The sequence below is a fragment of the Mustela lutreola genome, chromosome 4 (assembly GCF_030435805.1).
Source record: "Mustela lutreola isolate mMusLut2 chromosome 4, mMusLut2.pri, whole genome shotgun sequence".
Classification (NCBI taxonomy): domain Eukaryota; kingdom Metazoa; phylum Chordata; class Mammalia; order Carnivora; family Mustelidae; genus Mustela; species Mustela lutreola.
The window spans coordinates 135,847,460-135,866,015 of NC_081293.1; the positions used below are offsets into that span (position 1 = coordinate 135,847,460).

The 18,556-nt window shown below is 35.1% G+C and overlaps 1 protein-coding gene across 7 annotated transcripts in view; it reads left to right on the top strand.

The window, feature by feature from the left end:
* The window catches only part of C1GALT1 (core 1 synthase, glycoprotein-N-acetylgalactosamine 3-beta-galactosyltransferase 1), a 36,116-nt gene extending 19,405 nt beyond the window's left edge, over window positions 1-16,711 (top strand). For 6 of the 7 annotated variants that reach the window (XM_059171203.1, XM_059171199.1, XM_059171204.1 and 3 more), the window contains 3 exons: window positions 3,772-4,008; window positions 7,802-8,469; window positions 14,770-16,711. In XM_059171203.1, the coding sequence (XP_059027186.1) occupies window positions 3,789-4,008; window positions 7,802-8,469; window positions 14,770-14,961 (1,080 nt within the window). In that variant the 5' untranslated portion in view covers window positions 3,772-3,788 and the 3' untranslated portion in view covers window positions 14,962-16,711. Of the gene's footprint in view, window positions 1-3,771; window positions 4,009-7,801; window positions 8,470-11,593; window positions 11,669-14,769 lie in introns of all 7 variants that reach the window. The other variant, XM_059171206.1, reaches the window with a different exon arrangement.
* The last annotated feature ends 1,845 nt before the right edge of the window (window positions 16,712-18,556 follow it).

An 18,556-nucleotide genomic window follows, 5' to 3' on the forward strand; every position in this document is an offset into this window, starting at 1 on the left:
ATCACAAGATATTTCTTAACTAAAAACAAGTTGTTTTAACATCAGGAAGTCAGTTTTCTTCCACTCACCCCAGAACAGGTGTGTGGCTAAAAAAGTGCCACCTCAGCTAAGAAAACAATAAAATGTCACTGGTTTCCTACAAACACTAAAGCCTCCAGGCTGCAGAAGTAGACTTGTTCTGAAACTCAATGTCTTAGAAAATGGTGGGGTAGCAGGTTAGTTTTCATAGTTACCGGAGCTGGATCACTGCTCACTTGATAGTCACTGTTTTGTAGTCCTTCCCCTTCTCAGTCATCGTGCTTTCTGCGACTATTGCTTTCTCCTCTAATACCAGGAGTAGTAGAGTCTGTAGCAGTGGAGAATTCATTTGGACTGTGCCCTTCTGAGACTGTGAAGTGATTGTATCTGGTACTAAGGTGAGGAAAGTCACAGCAAGAAGAAAATACAGTACAAAAAGAAGATAAGTGTGCTAGAAGGCAGACTGTCAGAGAATCAGAAGATGTGGGAAATTACTTGCAATGTAGCTCCTAGATGATATCTCAGTTTAAGTGTCTGCTAATATTACCGTAATAGCCTCCCTTCAGGTTTATTGCTTCAGTCTTATTCTGTTAATCTTTTTACATTTACCAGAAGAAAATTGGTGTTATGTTACCTTTCATTCACTTCTCTTGGCTTCATGTTTGCAGTTTATGGGATTTTCAAATTACCTCTATTGTGGGTAAATTCTTAATAATATACATTGTTATTTTAAAGAATTCCAGATACTCAAATAGTTCTCTTCAGCTTTTTTTTCTTATGTAATGATTAAACATTTCTATACATTACTCAGTGCTCATCACAGTAAGTGTATTTTTTATATCCTTTATCTGTTTCACCATCCCCCACTGACTCCTTCTGCCAGCCACCAATTCTCTGTATTTAAGACTCTGTTTCTTGTCTCTTTTTTCTGTTTGCTTGTTTTGTTTCTTAAGTTACACATATGGGTGAAACCATATGGTATTTGTCTTTCTCTGAGTTACTTCACTTAGCATTATAACCTCTAGATCTACAGATCTACCCATGTTTTTGGAAAGTTCTCATTCTTTTTTATGACTGAGTAATATTCCTCTGTGTGTGCTTGTGTGTGTGTGTGTCTCCCACATTTTTATCCATTCATGTATGAATGGATACTTGGGTTGCTTTCATATCTTGGCTGTTGTAAATAATGTTGCAACGTACATAGGGGTGCACATATCTTTTAGTATTAGTGTTTTTTATTTTCTTCAGATAAATATCCAGTAGTGGAATTACTGGATCATATAGTAATTCTACTTTTAATTCCTTGAGGACCCTCCATACTGTTTTCCACAATGGCAGCCCCAGGAGGTTCCTTTTTCTCACATATCCTCGCCAACACTTGTTATTTATTTCTTGCCTTTTTGATTCTGGTCATTCTGACAGGGATGAGGTGATATCTCATTGTGGTTTTGACTTGCATTTCCCTGATGATTAATGATGTTTAGCATCTTATCATGTATCTGTGGACTATTTATATGTCTTTGGAAAAATATCTCTTTAGGTCCTCTGCCCATTTTTAACCAGATTATTATATGGGGTTTTTTGATGTGGAGTTGTACCAAGTTATTTCTGTATTTCAGATATTAAAAACTCTTTATCAGATTATATCATTTGCAAATGATCTTCAGGGTCTTTAGTGTTTCAAAAGAATCACTTAAACCAGGAGGGATATTTTCCCTGCGATTACAGATTATACCTTTTGGGAGTAAGGATTTCACTAAAAACCAATCTAAATGGGTAAAAGATGACACAACAAAGGAGAATTTGAGACCCCCTGTTAGGGAAAATAGCAACAAGACTGGGTAATCTTATTTCTGCTTTTCCTCTGGATAATTTTATAGGGGAGTTCAGTGGGACATACATGCTCTTCACCCATGAAGGCCCACCCTTCTGAACCTTAGAATGTAAGTTAAGATAGAGCAAAGGAAGTAAGTAAAGAGGTGCCCACCAGTTTCATGTGGGTAATTTACATTCCCATATCACTGAGCAACTTTGCTAATAACTCTCTCTTTCCTTTACTTCAGCTTCCCCCTGGGGTCGTCCTTCTCAAACTTGAAGAGGGCCTGAGATCTGAGATATAAGATGAGCATGGTATAGTTCCATAGCATGACAGTTTTACTTAGAGATTTGAGGATAAATATATTTTCATTAAATAGACATATATTAAACATGTATTAAAAGAGATAAAGTGAAAGGTCACATGATGGGTTTTTTCTATAAATTTTTTACTCTAGCAAATATTAATACAAAAAAGTACGTGAATAAAAAATGTAGAGCTTGGGCGCCTGGGTGGCTCAGTTGGTTAAGCAACTGCTTTCGGCTCAGGTCATGGTCCTGGAGTCCCAGGATCGAGTCCCGCATCGGGCTCCCAGCTCCATGGGGAGTCTGCTTCTCCCTCTGACCTTCTCGCCTCTCATGCTCTCTCTCACTGTCTCTCTCTCAAATAAATAAATAAAATCTTTAAAAAAAAAAAAAATGTAGAGCTTGGTGAATGTCAGGAAAGTTAACTATGTTAAACCACTAATTTATTCTGACAATTGCTTACTTCCTTTTTTCCATCCTTTTGCTCCTAAGTTTCTAATATATTTAATGTCTGTCTCCTATAAGCAACATGTAGTTAGGTTTATTTTTTTCTCTAGTCTGGTTGGCAATCTTTATCTTTTAATTAGAGTTTTCAGTCTTTTACATTAACATCATTGGTGATATATTTACATTAAAATCAATCATATTACCATTTGTTTTCTGTTTATTTCATCTATTCTTTATCCACTGCTCTTTTTTCCTTATCTTGTTTTTGATTATCTTACTCATATTTTCTGTTTTAGTTATATATTTGTTTACTGTTTATTTTAATGATTATACTAGCAATTACATTACACATCATTAGTCTTTTAAAGCCTAGCATTAGTATTTTTCACCACATCTGGACAACAAAATGATTTTGGAACACAAACTCTATGTGTCCTCCTCATGATTTTTGTACCGCTTATGTCATTTGTTTTAATGATAATAGTAATAATACCTTGTGGGATATTATGTCATACATATTAATTTATATGTAATATGTACCATGTAATATAAAAAAGAAAAAAGGTAAATTTAAGTATTTTGACAGCAAAAAAGAAAAAAAAAATCATGGCAAGCAGGCTTGGGTTCACAAAGGATCCTGGTGGGAAATTTTTTTTTTTTTTTTACTCTATTTACCCATGCCCCACCGTAACAATGATTTTCTAACTTATTACTCATCTGTTTTATTGAACTGTCCACAGGGTGTGTTTTAGCTGCAACTAAGAGGATGAAAGTTTTAAATTCTCTCAGAAATGTTCTTTTAGGGGAGCCTGGGTGGCTCAGTGGGTTAAGCTGCTGCCTTCGGCTCTGGTCATGATCTCAGCGTCCTGTGATCAAGCCCCGCTTCCGGCTCTCTGCTCAGCAGGGAGCCTGCTTCCTCCTCTCTCTCTGCCTGCCTCTCTGCCTACTTGTGATCTCTGCCACAAGTGTCTGTCAAATAAATAAATAAAATGAAATCTTAAAAAAAAAAAAAAGAAAAGAAATGTTCTTTTATATGGAAGGAAGTTAGATTTCCCATATGGTTAAAAGTAATCAACTTTTTTTGTGTGTGTTTTTTGTATGTTTTTTTTAAGTTACCAAGTTCTTTACTCATGATATGTATATTGCTTTCTAATTTATAACATCCTACTAATTTTTTTCTTACAGAAATACACTTTCGGGAAATGGCCTCTAAATCTTGGCTGAATTTTTTAACCTTCCTTTGTGGATCAGCAATTGGATTTGTTTTATGTTCTCAGCTATTTAGTATTTTGTTGGGAGAACAGGGTGATACCCAGCCTGATATTCTTCATAATGATCCGCATGCTAGGCATGCAGATGATAATGGACAAAATCATCTAGAAGGACAGATGAACTTCAATGCAGATTCTAGCCAACATAAAGGTATGGTTCACTTTATTAAGAAATAAACCGTATTTTTCAGTCTGTGTAAGTGTTATGAGAATTGGAAAAAGCTATTTATGTGAATTTTGTTATACTTTTTTATTAAAATGAGCTTAATTCCCAATATTTAATGACCTTGCTTGTTTGCCTCAGGAAGGAAATTGCTAACACCCAGATTTATTTAGGGAATAAGATGTTAATTTTGAATTTATTTTAAAATAGAGACAGTTCCGAAAATGTAACTTGGGGGAAGGCAAAACTTTTCAGATTAGATTTTTAAAAATTATTTATTTAGTCGGATTTTGTTTTCATGGTTTATGTGTTTTTAATGTTTTTGCTAGTGTTTTGGTCTTAGTTTTTGCTTAGTCTTGTTCTAGAGAAACTCAAGAGGTATATATAAATCCCAATTTATATATATTTTTTCAACTTATTTTTCTATTAGTAACTAATAATAACTAATCTTTTCACCTTTTAAGAGGCATAAAAAACTAGGGAGGTAGAAACTAAGGCTGTGTTATAATGACTTCATTTTCTTTTACCTTATACCTGTTACCTAGCTCTATACCTGATGTTCTCAATTGTGTCCTCTAGGAGCCAACATTTAAAATGTTGGTTTTCTCCAAGTTTCTGTCCCTTGGCTATTTCGTTGTATGTGTGATATCATCAATTCCCATAATTTTGATTTCATCTCCTCTTTATTGTCTTTATCTTAGCCCAGTTCCCAACATTGTGGAAAAAAAAAATTAAAGTGATTCAAAGATATCTGCAAATGTGATTTATTTGATTATAAAGACTATAGCAGCTTGGAAACAATTGGAACTCTGGGTTACGGAATTGCTTCTTTTATCTTTTAGTAGTAAATTACTTCTTTCTGACCTCTCAAGAAGAGGCTGAGGGATGAAGTGTACCACATACATCCTGGTTGAGTTGCATTAACTAGCAAGCATGTGCATACTGTTACAAATTATGTCATGTTATGTTTAAGTGTTTATATAACTGATCCAGTTCTGAGTAGGTGCTCTGTATTCTTATCAAGAGCAGCCTGATCATTGGACACTTGCTCTGTAGCCTTGCTCTGGATTGTTAAAGGGCTGGTTGGCACATGCTTCTCTGCTAGTAGGCTATATCAGGTCAGTATAAGCACATATATTAGGTACCTGCTTGTCCGGCTTGATGCTCCACATCTGTTTAAGCTGGAAATTATAAAGTCATGGTAGGTGTTTTCCTTCACTTACCAATCAATCCCATTTATCATAAGTTCAAGCATTCTACTTCTTTACCATTTTTCAGATTTCCTCTCAGTTCATTTCCCCTAGTTGAGGCCTTCAGTTATACCCACGTACCGGCGTTCAACCAAACTTCACCATACCTTTTGTCCTTTCTTATTATGAGCATTTACTCATTTAAAGACCTCTATTTTCTGCATTATCTCTATTTTCCCTGATTTTGCATTATCTCCCCTTCTCTGTTCCCGCCAAGTTCCCATTCCACACTCTGTAGGATTTATCAGCCACTGCTTTCTTTTTCTGCAGCACATTGAACCCTTTTACATACCTCTATTATAGTATCTCTCTTAGAGTGCGTCAAGTGCTGGTTTGTGTACCAAGGTCCACTCTGAGACTGAGTTCTTCTGTAGCAGGACATATGGTGTACTCACCTTTTCATCTCTTGTGCCAGCATATGCCTACAACAAAGTAATTAATCAGTGAATAATTACAAAATGAGAAACAATATTTACCAGATCCCAGCACTGGGGAGAAGGTTGTCTTGTTCAAAGTGAAACATTGAGAATTCCTGCATCTACCATTTTCCCTGTGCATCCAGTATTTAGTTTATCTGTAGCCAAAAGATTGGGCTCCTGAAGTATATGAAATGTGAATGTTCTCTGTCTGAAGGGTGATTCTGTTTTTGAATTGTGAAGTACTGATTTTTCAGGGGGGCGTGAGAATATTTTGGAAAATTCCATGCCCAAACCTCACCCAACCTTGTATTAGCTCTCTATTAGTGGACTAGAAATTTATGTCTCCAGTTGTTAATTTTTCATAGGACAAAGCTTTTGTAACTCACTGGTTGACCTTAACTTTAAGGATATGCTTCCTTGGGATTCTGCCTAGAACATTACTATAAAAAGTGTGGTTTTGCAGACTTATGCTGGTCCACACCTACATAGGTATTGAAATTGGGACTGTGCAGTTAGAAACTTTCAGGGTAATTTAACAGAGTAATTTTGCCTAAATCCAAAACTAAGAATTAGAATTTGTATTTTATATTTCTTTTACTAATTTTTCTAGTAATTCATTTTTAGCACATTTATAAAAAGTATAGGTCTCTAACTATTGAAAATAAGAATTGATCCTTCACCAAGCAATGATCTAGGATCTTAAAATTGAACTCTTCCTTTAAACCAGTGGTACTCAGTATATGATCCTGGTCTGACAATCTGAATTGTTTATTACCAGTCTGCACCCAGATAAGGAGATTGCACCAGGATGTAACTTACTTAAGCTCACTGCTTAGTTAAGTGGACTTTCTTGGAAATATAGCAAGACTTCCCTAATGAAAGAAGTAATATGGTGTTTTATATTCTGGCATGGCTCCCTATTTCTTTACAGAGGAGTACTTTGAAAAGCACTGCTCTAGACAGTCTTGGAAATACTACTGTTACCTGTTCTGTTCTGTTTCCAACTGATGGATTTGCATTTTGGAATATCAAAGTAATCTCAACTTAGCATTAATCCCTCTTCTTCAAACTGGGGTCATCATGAAAGCCTTTTTTAAAATTCTTTTTTTTTTTTTAAGATTTTGTTTATTTATTTGACAGAGATCACAAGGCAGAGAGGCAGGCAGAGCAGAGGAAGGGAGGCAGGCTCCCTGCCAAGCAGAGAATCCAACACAGGGCTCAATCCCAGGACCCTGGGGCCATGACCATGACCTGAGCCAAAGGCAGAGGCTTAACCCACTGAGCCGCCCAGACACCCCATGAAAGCCTTTTTTTTTTTTTTTTTTTTTTTTTTTAAAGATTTATTTATTTATTTGACAGAGATTACAAGTAGGCAGAGAGGCAGGCAGAGAGAGAGAGAGGAGGAAGCAGGCTCCCCGCCGAGCAGAGAGCCCGATGCGGGACTCGATCCCAGGACCCTGAGATCATGACCTGAGCCGAAGGCAGCGGCTTAACCCACTGAGCCACCCAGGCGCCCCCATGAAAGCCTTTTTTAAAGCCACCTTAGGGTGCTTGTATAAATTCCTAACAGTGAACTCTGGTGGAGTGCAAAATGAACTGTTTCTTCAGCAGCATGTCTTTCCTGTCCTGCAGAAGTTTATTTAGAGCTGCAAGAAATTCCTGTCAGTGTTCTGTTGAGAACCCTTTGTAGAATGAAGTGAAAAGCAGAGACTAATACCGAGCTTCATATGTATACCAATCTCCAATCTCCAAGACAACTTGTTAAAATGCAGATTCAAATTGAATAGGTCTGGGGTGGGGCCTGAGATGCCGCAACAAGCTCCCAAGTGATGTTGATCCTGTTTGGTCAACCACAGTTCAAATAGTAAGATTTTAAGTCATAGTGGCAATTCTTTTTACTGCAATGGATAAGACTGACATGAAACCAGTAAATCAGAATGTCAGTTCATGTTAGGTTGAGTTTTTGCTTTCTTTCAGTTAAATCACTAATGGTAGAAAGATAAATAAATAGAAGGGGGGTTTTGAAATTGTTGAAGAAAATTTTTCATCAATATAATTTATTTGAATTTTACATCTATGCAAATACAACTCTAAAACTTCTTTGTTTAATAGATGAGAACACAGACATCGCTGAAAACCTCTATCAGAAGGTTAAGATTCTTTGCTGGGTTATGACAGGGCCTCAAAATCTAGAGAAAAAGGCCAAACACGTCAAAGCTACATGGGCCCAACGTTGTAATAAAGTATTGTTTATGAGTTCAGAAGAAGATAAAGACTTCCCTGCGGTGGGATTAAAAACCAGAGAAGGCAGAGACCAACTGTACTGGAAAACAATTAAAGCTTTTCAGTATGTTCATGACCATTATTTAGAAGATGCTGATTGGTTTATGAAAGCAGATGATGATACATATGTTATCCTGGAAAATTTGAGATGGCTTCTCTCAAAATACAACCCTGAAGAACCCATTTACTTTGGGAGAAGATTTAAGCCCTATGTAAAGCAGGGCTACATGAGTGGAGGAGCCGGATATGTTCTGAGCAAAGAAGCCTTGAAGAGATTTGTTGATGCATTTAAAACAGACAAATGTACACATAGTTCCTCCATCGAAGACTTAGCATTGGGCAGATGCATGGAAATTATAAATGTAGAAGCGGGAGATTCCAGAGATACCATTGGAAAAGAAACTTTTCATCCCTTTGTACCAGAACACCACTTAATCAGGGGTTATCTACCTAGAACCTTCTGGTACTGGAATTATAACTATTATCCTCCTGTAGAGGTAAGTTTAGAAATTTTATTACTGTATAAATACTTAGACTGGTTTTTGTTTATTTAAAAACTTCTTTAGCATCGATAACTAAGAATCCTCTTTACTCCTTTTATATAGAGTGGTAATGTATAACAAAATAGATGAGAACATGAGTATCAGCAGTAGTAATTCAGTAAATATTGCTACTATTACCTAGTGTTTATTGCCTGTGTCAGGCATTAAAAATACAACAGTAAATATGGCCAAGCTCCAGTTCTTGTGAACCTTATAATAGTATATTATGAACCTTACATTCTGGATATGGAGATATTCAGTAAACAGGTAGACTAGTAAAGATAAAATATGATTTTAGGTTATGATAAGTGCCCTAGAGTAAAATAAGGCCAAGTGAGGGGATAGAGAATGAGTGGAGTGGGGCACCCCAGTTTTGATGATTAAGGAAGATGTCTCTGAAAGGTGACTTCTGAACAGAAATCTGAATGAGGTTAGAGAGCAGGCTATGTAGAGAGCCTTCTGGGCTTCAGGAATGATGTGTGAAAAGACTTTGAGGTTTAGAATTCTAGGCTTCTAGAATTCAAGTCTTTGCCTACTTAATAGTTAATTGACCTTGGATGGACAGAATTTGCCCAATTTCTGAGCCCGATTTGCCTGATTTGTAAAATGGACCGGATCTACCTGTTTGATTCAGTTGTGATTAGAATATAGTACAGTGCCTGTCACACTGTAAGCATAAGAAGCCTTAGCTCTAATTTGATAACATAGTCATCATTCCTGAGGATTTTATCTAAAATACATTATTTTATTAAATTCCTCAGCTAAATGTTTAAGAAAAATTAGTATCTTGTACCCACCAACTAGCTTTACCATATATTAATCTTTTTTGGGTTTTGGTGTTTTTTTTTTTTTTAAAGATTTTATTTATTTATTTGACAGACAGGGATCACAAGTAGGCAGAGAGGCAGGCAGAGAGAGAGGGGGAAGCAAGCTCCCTGCTGAGCAGAGAGCCTGATGCGGGCCTCAACCCCAGGACCCCGGGATCATGACCTAAGTTGAAGGCAGAGCTTTAACCCACTTAGCCACCCAGGAACCCCTACCATATATTAATCTCTAGCCATATTTGCTTCCTTTTGTAAAAGAAAAAGGCATAGATACAATTGAGGCCTGTGTACCCTCCCCAACCAAGTTTTCTTATATCCTTCCTCAGTGTTAACCACTATCATGAATTTAGTATTTGTCATTACCGTGTGTGTTTGTATCTTTTTTCCTACATGTTTGTGTATCCATAAATAATATGTAGTATTGTTCTGTAGGTTTTTAAATAAATGGACTTATTCCATATATATCCTTGAACATTTGCCCTTTTAATACATTAAGATTTATCCACATTTATGTATGTGCTTCATTAATTTTTAGGCTTCTGTATAATCTAACATGAGCATCTGTAATTTATCAGTTCCCCTACTGATACACATTTAGTAGGTTGTTTCCAGTTCATCACTGTTATGAGTATTGTAGCAGTGAGTGACTGACTGAAGGACATCAGGAGTCATGAAACCTAGCTTTTAGATTCAGATCTGTTATTGATTAATAATGCATGTAGGCAAGTCATTAGTACTCTATGCCTTCTTTTTTTCTGGCCCTAACATACAAATAATACACTCATGCTAGCATTCTCATCTTCATAAGCCAGTGTTTGCAAATCATTATCTAGGACAGTGGTTCTCAACTGTGGACTTTTTGCCTCCTAGAGGACATTTGGCAAAATCTGGAGACATTTTTTTGTTAATTGGGAGACTGGCACTGGGTGGAGGTTGTTACTAGCATCTAGTGGATAGAATTCCTCAAGATTGTAATCCCACTAGATGCTAACCATCTCACAATGCACAGGACGGCTTCCCACAATAAAGAGTTATCTGGCCTAAAATGTCGGTAACACTGAGGTTAGAAAACATTGACCTAGAACTTTTGATCCAATATTTAGACACTGAGCTTTAAAAGGAAATGTTGAAGCACATCACAACGGCTTCTGATATCAATCACCAGTATGTTCTTGGTACTTACTCAGACATAATAATTCCTTACAGTAATTCTGCGTTTAATAGATGACAAAACTGAGGCTCAGAAAATTCAAGTAATTTGTCCTGATAAATATTCTAGGCAATTTACAAACCATTGTGATTTCTATCATGGGTTCCCTTCCCCTCCATGATTAATGTGATATGTGTCCCAGAGGGTTGGGGGTTGAAATGAGGGATGTTACAATAAATATTCTGCTGTTGGGATAAAATTGCACTTTAATAAATAAACAGTTTAAAGTTCAGTACTATGTAATGTGTCCATTTAAAACCTTATGCTAGGATTTTATTGCTCTTGTGGATGCAACAATTTCCTAGACTGTAAAACAGATGTATTCCTAAGTTTACTTTGTGATAGTCTATTTTTGTTTTGTTCTCATGAGGTACTACTCTGAAATTTTTAAAAATGATTTTATTTATTTATTAGACTGCACAAGCTGAGGGGAGCACCAGAGGGAGAGGGAGAAGCAGACTCTCCGCTGAGCAGGGAGCGCAGTGTGGGGCTCGACTCTAGAACTCTGGGGTCATGACCAGAGCCAAAAGCAGAGTAACAGACTAAGCTACCCAGGCACCCCTGAATTTTTTTTTTATGTAAACTTTTCTTAGTATAATCTGACCATTCCTAGATTACTTGAGCCCTTCCCTTCTTAATGCTGTACATTCCCATATAAAAATATATCTAAACTTAAGAACATTACAGATACATATAACAAAGACACCTAAATGCATGTAAGGTTTTAATAAGAGTATCTGCTACAGACAGTAATAGCAAAGGGACATCATAATTCTCACTATTTTGTAACCAGTAAAATACCCTTCTTTCCTTTAAGAGTGCTACTGCCCACAATTCCCACCTACAGATAGGTGTACCTAACAGTATACTTTATATGAACGAAATAAATATTTCTGTGATACATCAGATTGTGGTAGTTTTTAAAATGGTTGCAAGGATTATGTTCTTTCTATAAAAATTTATTCAGTTATATTGAAGACAATAAAATAGACTTGGAAGAACCAAAATTAACCGAGCTTCCTAATTACTGCTTCTTCTCTCCCAGGAGTGTTCGATACAAACACATGTGAAATCCAACTTCTATTATTACTCATCCATCATTTAATAAATTTTCTTCTCCGTAAGTGAGTTACTATTTTCAGAGTTATCCTAAATCTCCTACATATACTTTTGCTTTGTAGTGATCACTGAAAACACAGTGTGGAAAATGTTTATTTTAGCAAGTCAATGTGTGAGATATACAGCTGATCAGAGACTTAGGTTCTTAAGTTGGGTTTAGAACTTAATCTTCATGCATTTCCCCTTTCACACCACCTTCTTACTTCCCTAAAAGTGATTTATTCCCTAGGACTAAAAGTCTCTTCCCTGGAAATAAACTTTTCACCAGAGAATTTGTAATCAGTCTTCATACAGAGGATTTAAAATAGTGTATATGTGTGTAACAGTCTATATGTAATAGTGTATACACATACACATGCACACATATGTACAGATATATACACATATATACACACATATCTACATATATATACATGTGCCCTTATGTGTGAAACTGCCTTTTTTGTAGGTCAGAAATGATCAAATAGGATTTATTCTCTTTTTCAATTCTGATTACATTAACTATAACCCATTTGAAACTTACTGATACATGGTCAAAATTGAGAGCTCCAGATTTTTCCAAATTGTTAACTGATCTTTCCAGTACCATTTTTTAACTAAGTCTTATTTTCAGTAGTGCTTTGAAATAATCTCCTTTATCATATACTGTAGCGTTACTTACAGTAGGGTTGGTATCTGGTATATCTGGTATTTCAGTTCTGTTCCATCATCCTATTTGATTTTGCCTCAGTACCATATTGTCTTGAACCCTGTAGCTTTACTGAATTTTGAAATTATTACTCTAAGTGTGTATATTCCTCTATTTTATATCTCTTTTTTTCAAATTGTTTTGGTAACACTAATGCCTTTATGTTAATGTATTTATCCATTCAGGGACAATAGATATCTTTGCCTGGGATTTTTAAATTTTATTTTAGGTCCCTTAGTAAAGCTTTATAGTTTTCTCCAGATTTTATTTCTTCTTAAGTATCTCCCTATGTTTTTAATATTTTTGTTACTATTTTACTTGGGCTTTTTAAAAAGCTTTTTAACTGGTATATAAGAAAGCTGTTGTTTCTTAAAAGCATCTTTAAAATTTGCCTCTGTTCCTAGATTCTCTATATCTGATGATTTTTTACTTGACTTTCTTGAGTTTAGGTAGTAGCCATTATTACATGCAAAGAGCTATTTTGTTTCTAATAGTTATAGCAGTTATCTTTTTATTGCTTATAAATCTTAATAACAGTGTCCTGGTCATCTAGTAAAAAAACAGTAATGCCATAGAGTAAAACATAATGTAATAAATCTTATTAAAAATATTATTGCAGTATTTCAGGGTCATATGAAGTTGCTTTCAGAGAGGATCAGCAATTTAAAATTCACAGCTATTGGTCTAGTCTTTTAGTTTAACATGTACTGCCCAGTATAGTAGCCATTAGCTAGGTACGACTATTGAGTACTTGAAATATGGCTAGACCAAACTGAGATGTGCTGTCAGTATAAAATTCATTCCTGATTTTAAGAACTTACCACAAATAAAAAGAATGATTTCATTAATAATTTTTAAAATATTGATTGCATATTGGAAAAAATAATATGGACTTACTCATTTGAAATATATTCAAATTAATTCCTTTTTTTTTTTTAACTTTTAAAATGTGGCTTCTAGATTTTAAATGGCATCATGGGGCTCACATGTATCTATTGGATGGAGCTGGTTTGATGATCACAAGTTGACTTATCATTTTACTTTTCAGATTTGTTCCTATCCTTACATTGCCAAGGGTGCTAAGAAGTAGGCTCCAAATAATTTTCCAGTGCCTACACAGTTACCCAGAAACCCCAGATATCTGGTGTTTGTTTCAAAGGAAAGTTCAGAGAGAAGGCCAGAGAAGATGCAGTGGGTAATTCCCTGATAATTTTTTCTGCATTGTAAGCTACTTACTTCCAAACATGAATTATGTTCATACTAATTTAATAATAATTAAATGTTCATACTGAACATTCAATAATTCATGTTTGGAAGTAAGTAGCTTACAATGGGACCTTGTCTCTGGGACTTTGTCAGAATATCTTTCTTCTTGGGTCCTTGTAAAGATACTAGATAGAATCTGAAGTTTGGTTGGAGTCACCTGGGCGAAACATTCTGTAAATACCAAAATAACCTTCTAACTGTTTAGTTCTGGGGTCAGTTTTGTGTTTTCTTCTTCTTCTTTTTTTTTAATGTTCTTGCTTTTTTTTTTTCCTGTTGTGTTTTTTTAATTACCTTGTTTTTGTCTATTTAAAAACCTATTCCAATACCAGCTCTGGTAGGAATCTGAGAATTATATTTCTGGACTAATGTTTCGCTCTGATTTACTTACGGAGGACCACCTAAATGTGATTATTTTGTCAATAATAATGTTGGCATTTATGGAGCATTTACTATAGGCCATGCTGGTTTCAAGCATTTTATATACATTATCTCCTTTAAGTAACCATCTTTTGCAGATGGGGAAATTGAAGCTTATAGAGGTTAAGTAACTTGCTAAAAGTCATACACTAGTAGGTAGAATTTGACCCTAGTAGACAAACTTTAGATTCAAACTAAGAGTTGACTCAGCACTTCCTCTCATAAATACTGCATTGTTTGGGTTGATGTGCAGATGAAGTATTTGGTTACACGTAATGGGCAAGGATTTTGTAGTCATTGAATGCTTCAAAGTTGTCTTTCTGAGGTTTGTCTTTCTGAGCCAGAAAGCTGTCTTTCTGAGCCAAGCAAAAAGGTAAGAGTGAGAGCATAGGAAGTTCAAAAGCAAAACTCAGAAATAGAGCATCGTTCTTTGTATAGCTGCCCCTTTCATTTGAAGAAGTCTCGAGAATTTTTTCAGTGAAAACATTATAGACTATGAGAGAAGATGATTTCAGGTAGATATATATTAGCAGTTTTCATGTTTAAGTCATGAAGAACTCTACAAACTCTTGCTTTCTTCCACAAGTCTAATAAATAGGTGCCTCTGCTTTACCTTGCCAACTTTGGTGCTCGGAATCTGTTAAAATTAATGTTTCCTTTATCAGTATGTAAATATTGTGTGTTAACTATATACTGTTTCTTAATGATGCCTGTTTCTGCTACTTTTTTAGGGTCCTGGTTGCTGTTCTGATCTTGCAGTTTCTTTTCACTATGTCGATCCTACAACTATGTATGAGTTAGAATACCTCGTTTATCATCTTCGTCCATATGGTTATTTATACAGATATCAACCTGCCTTACCTGAAAATATACGAAAAGAAGTAAGTCGAGATTACAAAAAAGAAGATCCAAAAGTAAAATGAGAACCCTTGAAAGAAAAACACAAATGAAGAGGTAAAATGTTTGGCATTGCACTGAAGAACTTCTGCATTTCTGATACAGAACACTGGAATCCCAGTGAGGAATTCTTTCTAAGTGAACATTCCATGTTAGAAATCTTTCATATGAATGACTGTAAACTGAAGCTTTAAGTGAGCTGTGAAGTCTGTTAAAATGTGTTTTGATACAGTAATATATATATGTAATATATATAAATATATATTATATATATATATGAAAAACTTGTGTTTTTAAAATGGTGGCCAGGTAGAGGGACTAGAAACGAGAATTTTGTTTTCTATTCTTGACCACATTTATTATTTTCACTGAGAAACTAGGACACTTAAATTTTCTAAAACTACACTGCACATATTAATAACACACGTGATGCTAAATAGGTCTGCCTTAAAGAAAATTTTAGGAGGAAATAGTGTTGCTTAATGTTATTCATAAACTCAAAACATGAGTTTATATTTGTAGTATGATATAAATGAACCAAACCCTTCCCCCTACACACACACTCACACATGCAGTTTTTGTCTAATGGAAATTTCCTGTGACTGTAATTGGCAGTATTTCTTCCAAACAAAGTAAAGTAAGAATGGCACTTGTCCTAAAGTGCATTAATAAAACCACATTTTGAAATTATATGGGCCTTTACTATATTATATACTTGGTTCTAATTAGTAATTAATGTTTTACTGAGTCCCTATTGTCTCTTTTCTAAATATGTTTATCCTTGAATACAGTTTTAATTATTAATATTTATTTACTCAAAGCATTAATAGCATTCTATAAACATGCATTTTAAAATATTTTGTTCCCAAATTTACCCATTGTTAATTGTGGGTAACCAATAAATAGTAAATTTAATGCTATTTGGGGATGCCTTTCTTAGATCAGTGCCACTCTCAGGAATTCGTGTCATTTTAAGTTGATTATTTAAAACTCTTTCCAACTACATAATTATAGTTCCTTTTGTTATCATCCTGTTGAGAGATGAGAATTTGTTTGTGCCTTTCATAACTTGTTTAAAGCAAAGTTTAGACATTCATTTTTAGGCTCTGAGGTGGCTATTAGTTGCACTGGCAAGTTAATTTGAATGTACAGTTTTCACCAGAGTTGATTAAAAATATTAGAGAAACAGAGTGCTTAAACAAAGTGAACTATGTCAGATATTAAAAGACCAAATACTTAATTCATGAATATCAGCCTGAATTTTGATGCTGACTTACTATTTTGGGGTGGTTTTTTGTTTGGTTGGTTATTGGTTGGTTGGTTTTGGTTTTGGTTTGCCAGTAGATAATTCTAACAGAGCAGAACACCCAATTCAACACTGTCATCAAAAATATGTTCGTAAATATTTCATTCTGATTTTAGTGACCTATTTAAAGCATTTCTGGAAGGAAAGAAAATTTTAAGTTTTGTTGTCTTTAGTAGTATTATTTGAGTGTATCATAAAATAATATTTTGCAGACTTTCTGTAAGATTACCTTAAATGTTACAAACAAGTTAAATTTTTTGTTTATCATTATGCTAATTTTACATGGCTAGTATGCCATTGAATCTGCTGCTTAGCTGAAGAGTTTATATTTATTGTGCCAAAACATGTCAAAATTATGATCTCTTTGGATGGTATATATTGAGAAGATGTTCTTGGTGATGATTAGTGGTAATTACGGATTACTTTGTCCTGTCCACACATTGAAAAGTCCCACCAGTTTTTAACTTAAATTGTCTTTTGTTGTTTTTGTGACACTGTTACCTGCCAGAAGTTCAAGGCATTCATTCTTTTCTTTGAACAACTCTTCATCTTGGTGTGAATATGAATTTATTTGCAGTCTATATATGCTACTTTCCAAAAAACCTTAAAATTTACTAATAGGAAATTAACATTTTTTTTTTTAAAGATTTTATTTATTTTATTTGACAGACAGAGATTACAAATAGGCAGAGAGGCAGGCAGAGAGAGAGAGGAGGAAGCAGGCTCCCTGCCGAGCAGAGAGCCCGATGCGGGACTCGATCCCAGGACCCTGAGATCATGACCTGAGCCGAAGGCAGCGGCTTAACCCACTGAGCCACCCAGGCGCCCAGGAAATTAACATTTTGATGAATCCTGGGGTCTGGAGTCAGACTGCCTAGGTTTAAATTCTTGGTCTATCACTTACTAAGTTTTGTAACCTTGAGCAATTTACTTAATCTCCCTGTGCCTCAATTTTCTCATCTATAAGTTAGGGATGGTAATACTATCTACCTCACAGGATTTTTATGAGGATTAAATGAGTGAATATATGTACAACTTTTAGAATACTTGTCTGGCCCAGATTACGGAGCAATAAGTGTAAGGTTTTATAGAATGTAAATATTTGTTCTAAGCGAATGAAAATATCTACTTTATTCAATTAGATATTGAAGGAAATATTTCATACATTTCTTATAAGTAATAGCTAATTTTTATCTAATGCCTACTGTATGCCACATGGTGTGCTTTAGATATTCTTTGTACATTAGTGTTAATCTTCACAAATTGGGTATTCTTCCTATATTGTAGTTGAGAAAACTGAGGCTCAGAGAATTAAAGTAATTTTTTCACTATCATAGAGCAAGTAAGTAACAGAGCCAGGATTTATGCTCCAAGTCTGTGTGTTCTTTGTACCATGTTAGCCTTGAGGTTAGTCATTTAGCACTATTTCTTTCCATTTTTACTTATTAACATGTGTGATATGATACATCAGTCAGTAACAGACAAATTAACCAGCCAGATTGTCATAGTGGCTCTCAAATAGTCATTCTTCTATACTTGCCCGGGAGCTTGTTAAAATGAGGATTTCAAGACTCTGGTCTCAGAAATTCTGATTCTAGCATGGGGCTCAGTACTGTACTTTCTTACTAGATTCCCTAGGTCAGTGGTTCTCAATGTGTTGTTATCCCCAACTAGCAGTATTTGCATCATCTGGGAACTTGATATGCAACCTCTCTGGGACTGCCACCCCAGACCTCCTGGGGAGTCAGAAACTCCAAGAGAAGCTAGCAGCTGTGTTTAAACAAGCCCTCCTGGCGAGTGAGTCCTATTCATTCTAGTTTGGGAACCAAGACTTGGGTGATTCTGATGCCATTAATCCTTGGAATGTGCTGAAGATTTATTGCTCCTTAAGTAGGGTATCTTTCAAAGATTTAGATGAAGCATGTTTTAAATCTGTGTCATCCAAGATCATACTGTATTAAATGTGAGAGACTTTAAAGATAACATTCATTTTTTGACGAAATTCTTTAGCTTCTTCAGATTGACTAATACCAGGGCCCACAATAACATCTGTCATTCTCCAAGTTTAGTAATTTCACAGTTGGGGCAGGAAGAGTTTATTAGGTACTAGTAAATACATAATAATTCATTAAAAGCATAACTAAATGAGCATCCTCACTTGTTAGTAAAAAAAAAAATAATTCCAATTGTAAGCAAAAAAACTTTAAATGGGGGTAGCAAAATACTACTTTATAATATGCAGATGTTTTTCTGCTAATTCGTGCTATCAAAATTTCATCACTTTCAAGAATCAGTTGACTGTCCTATATGACCTA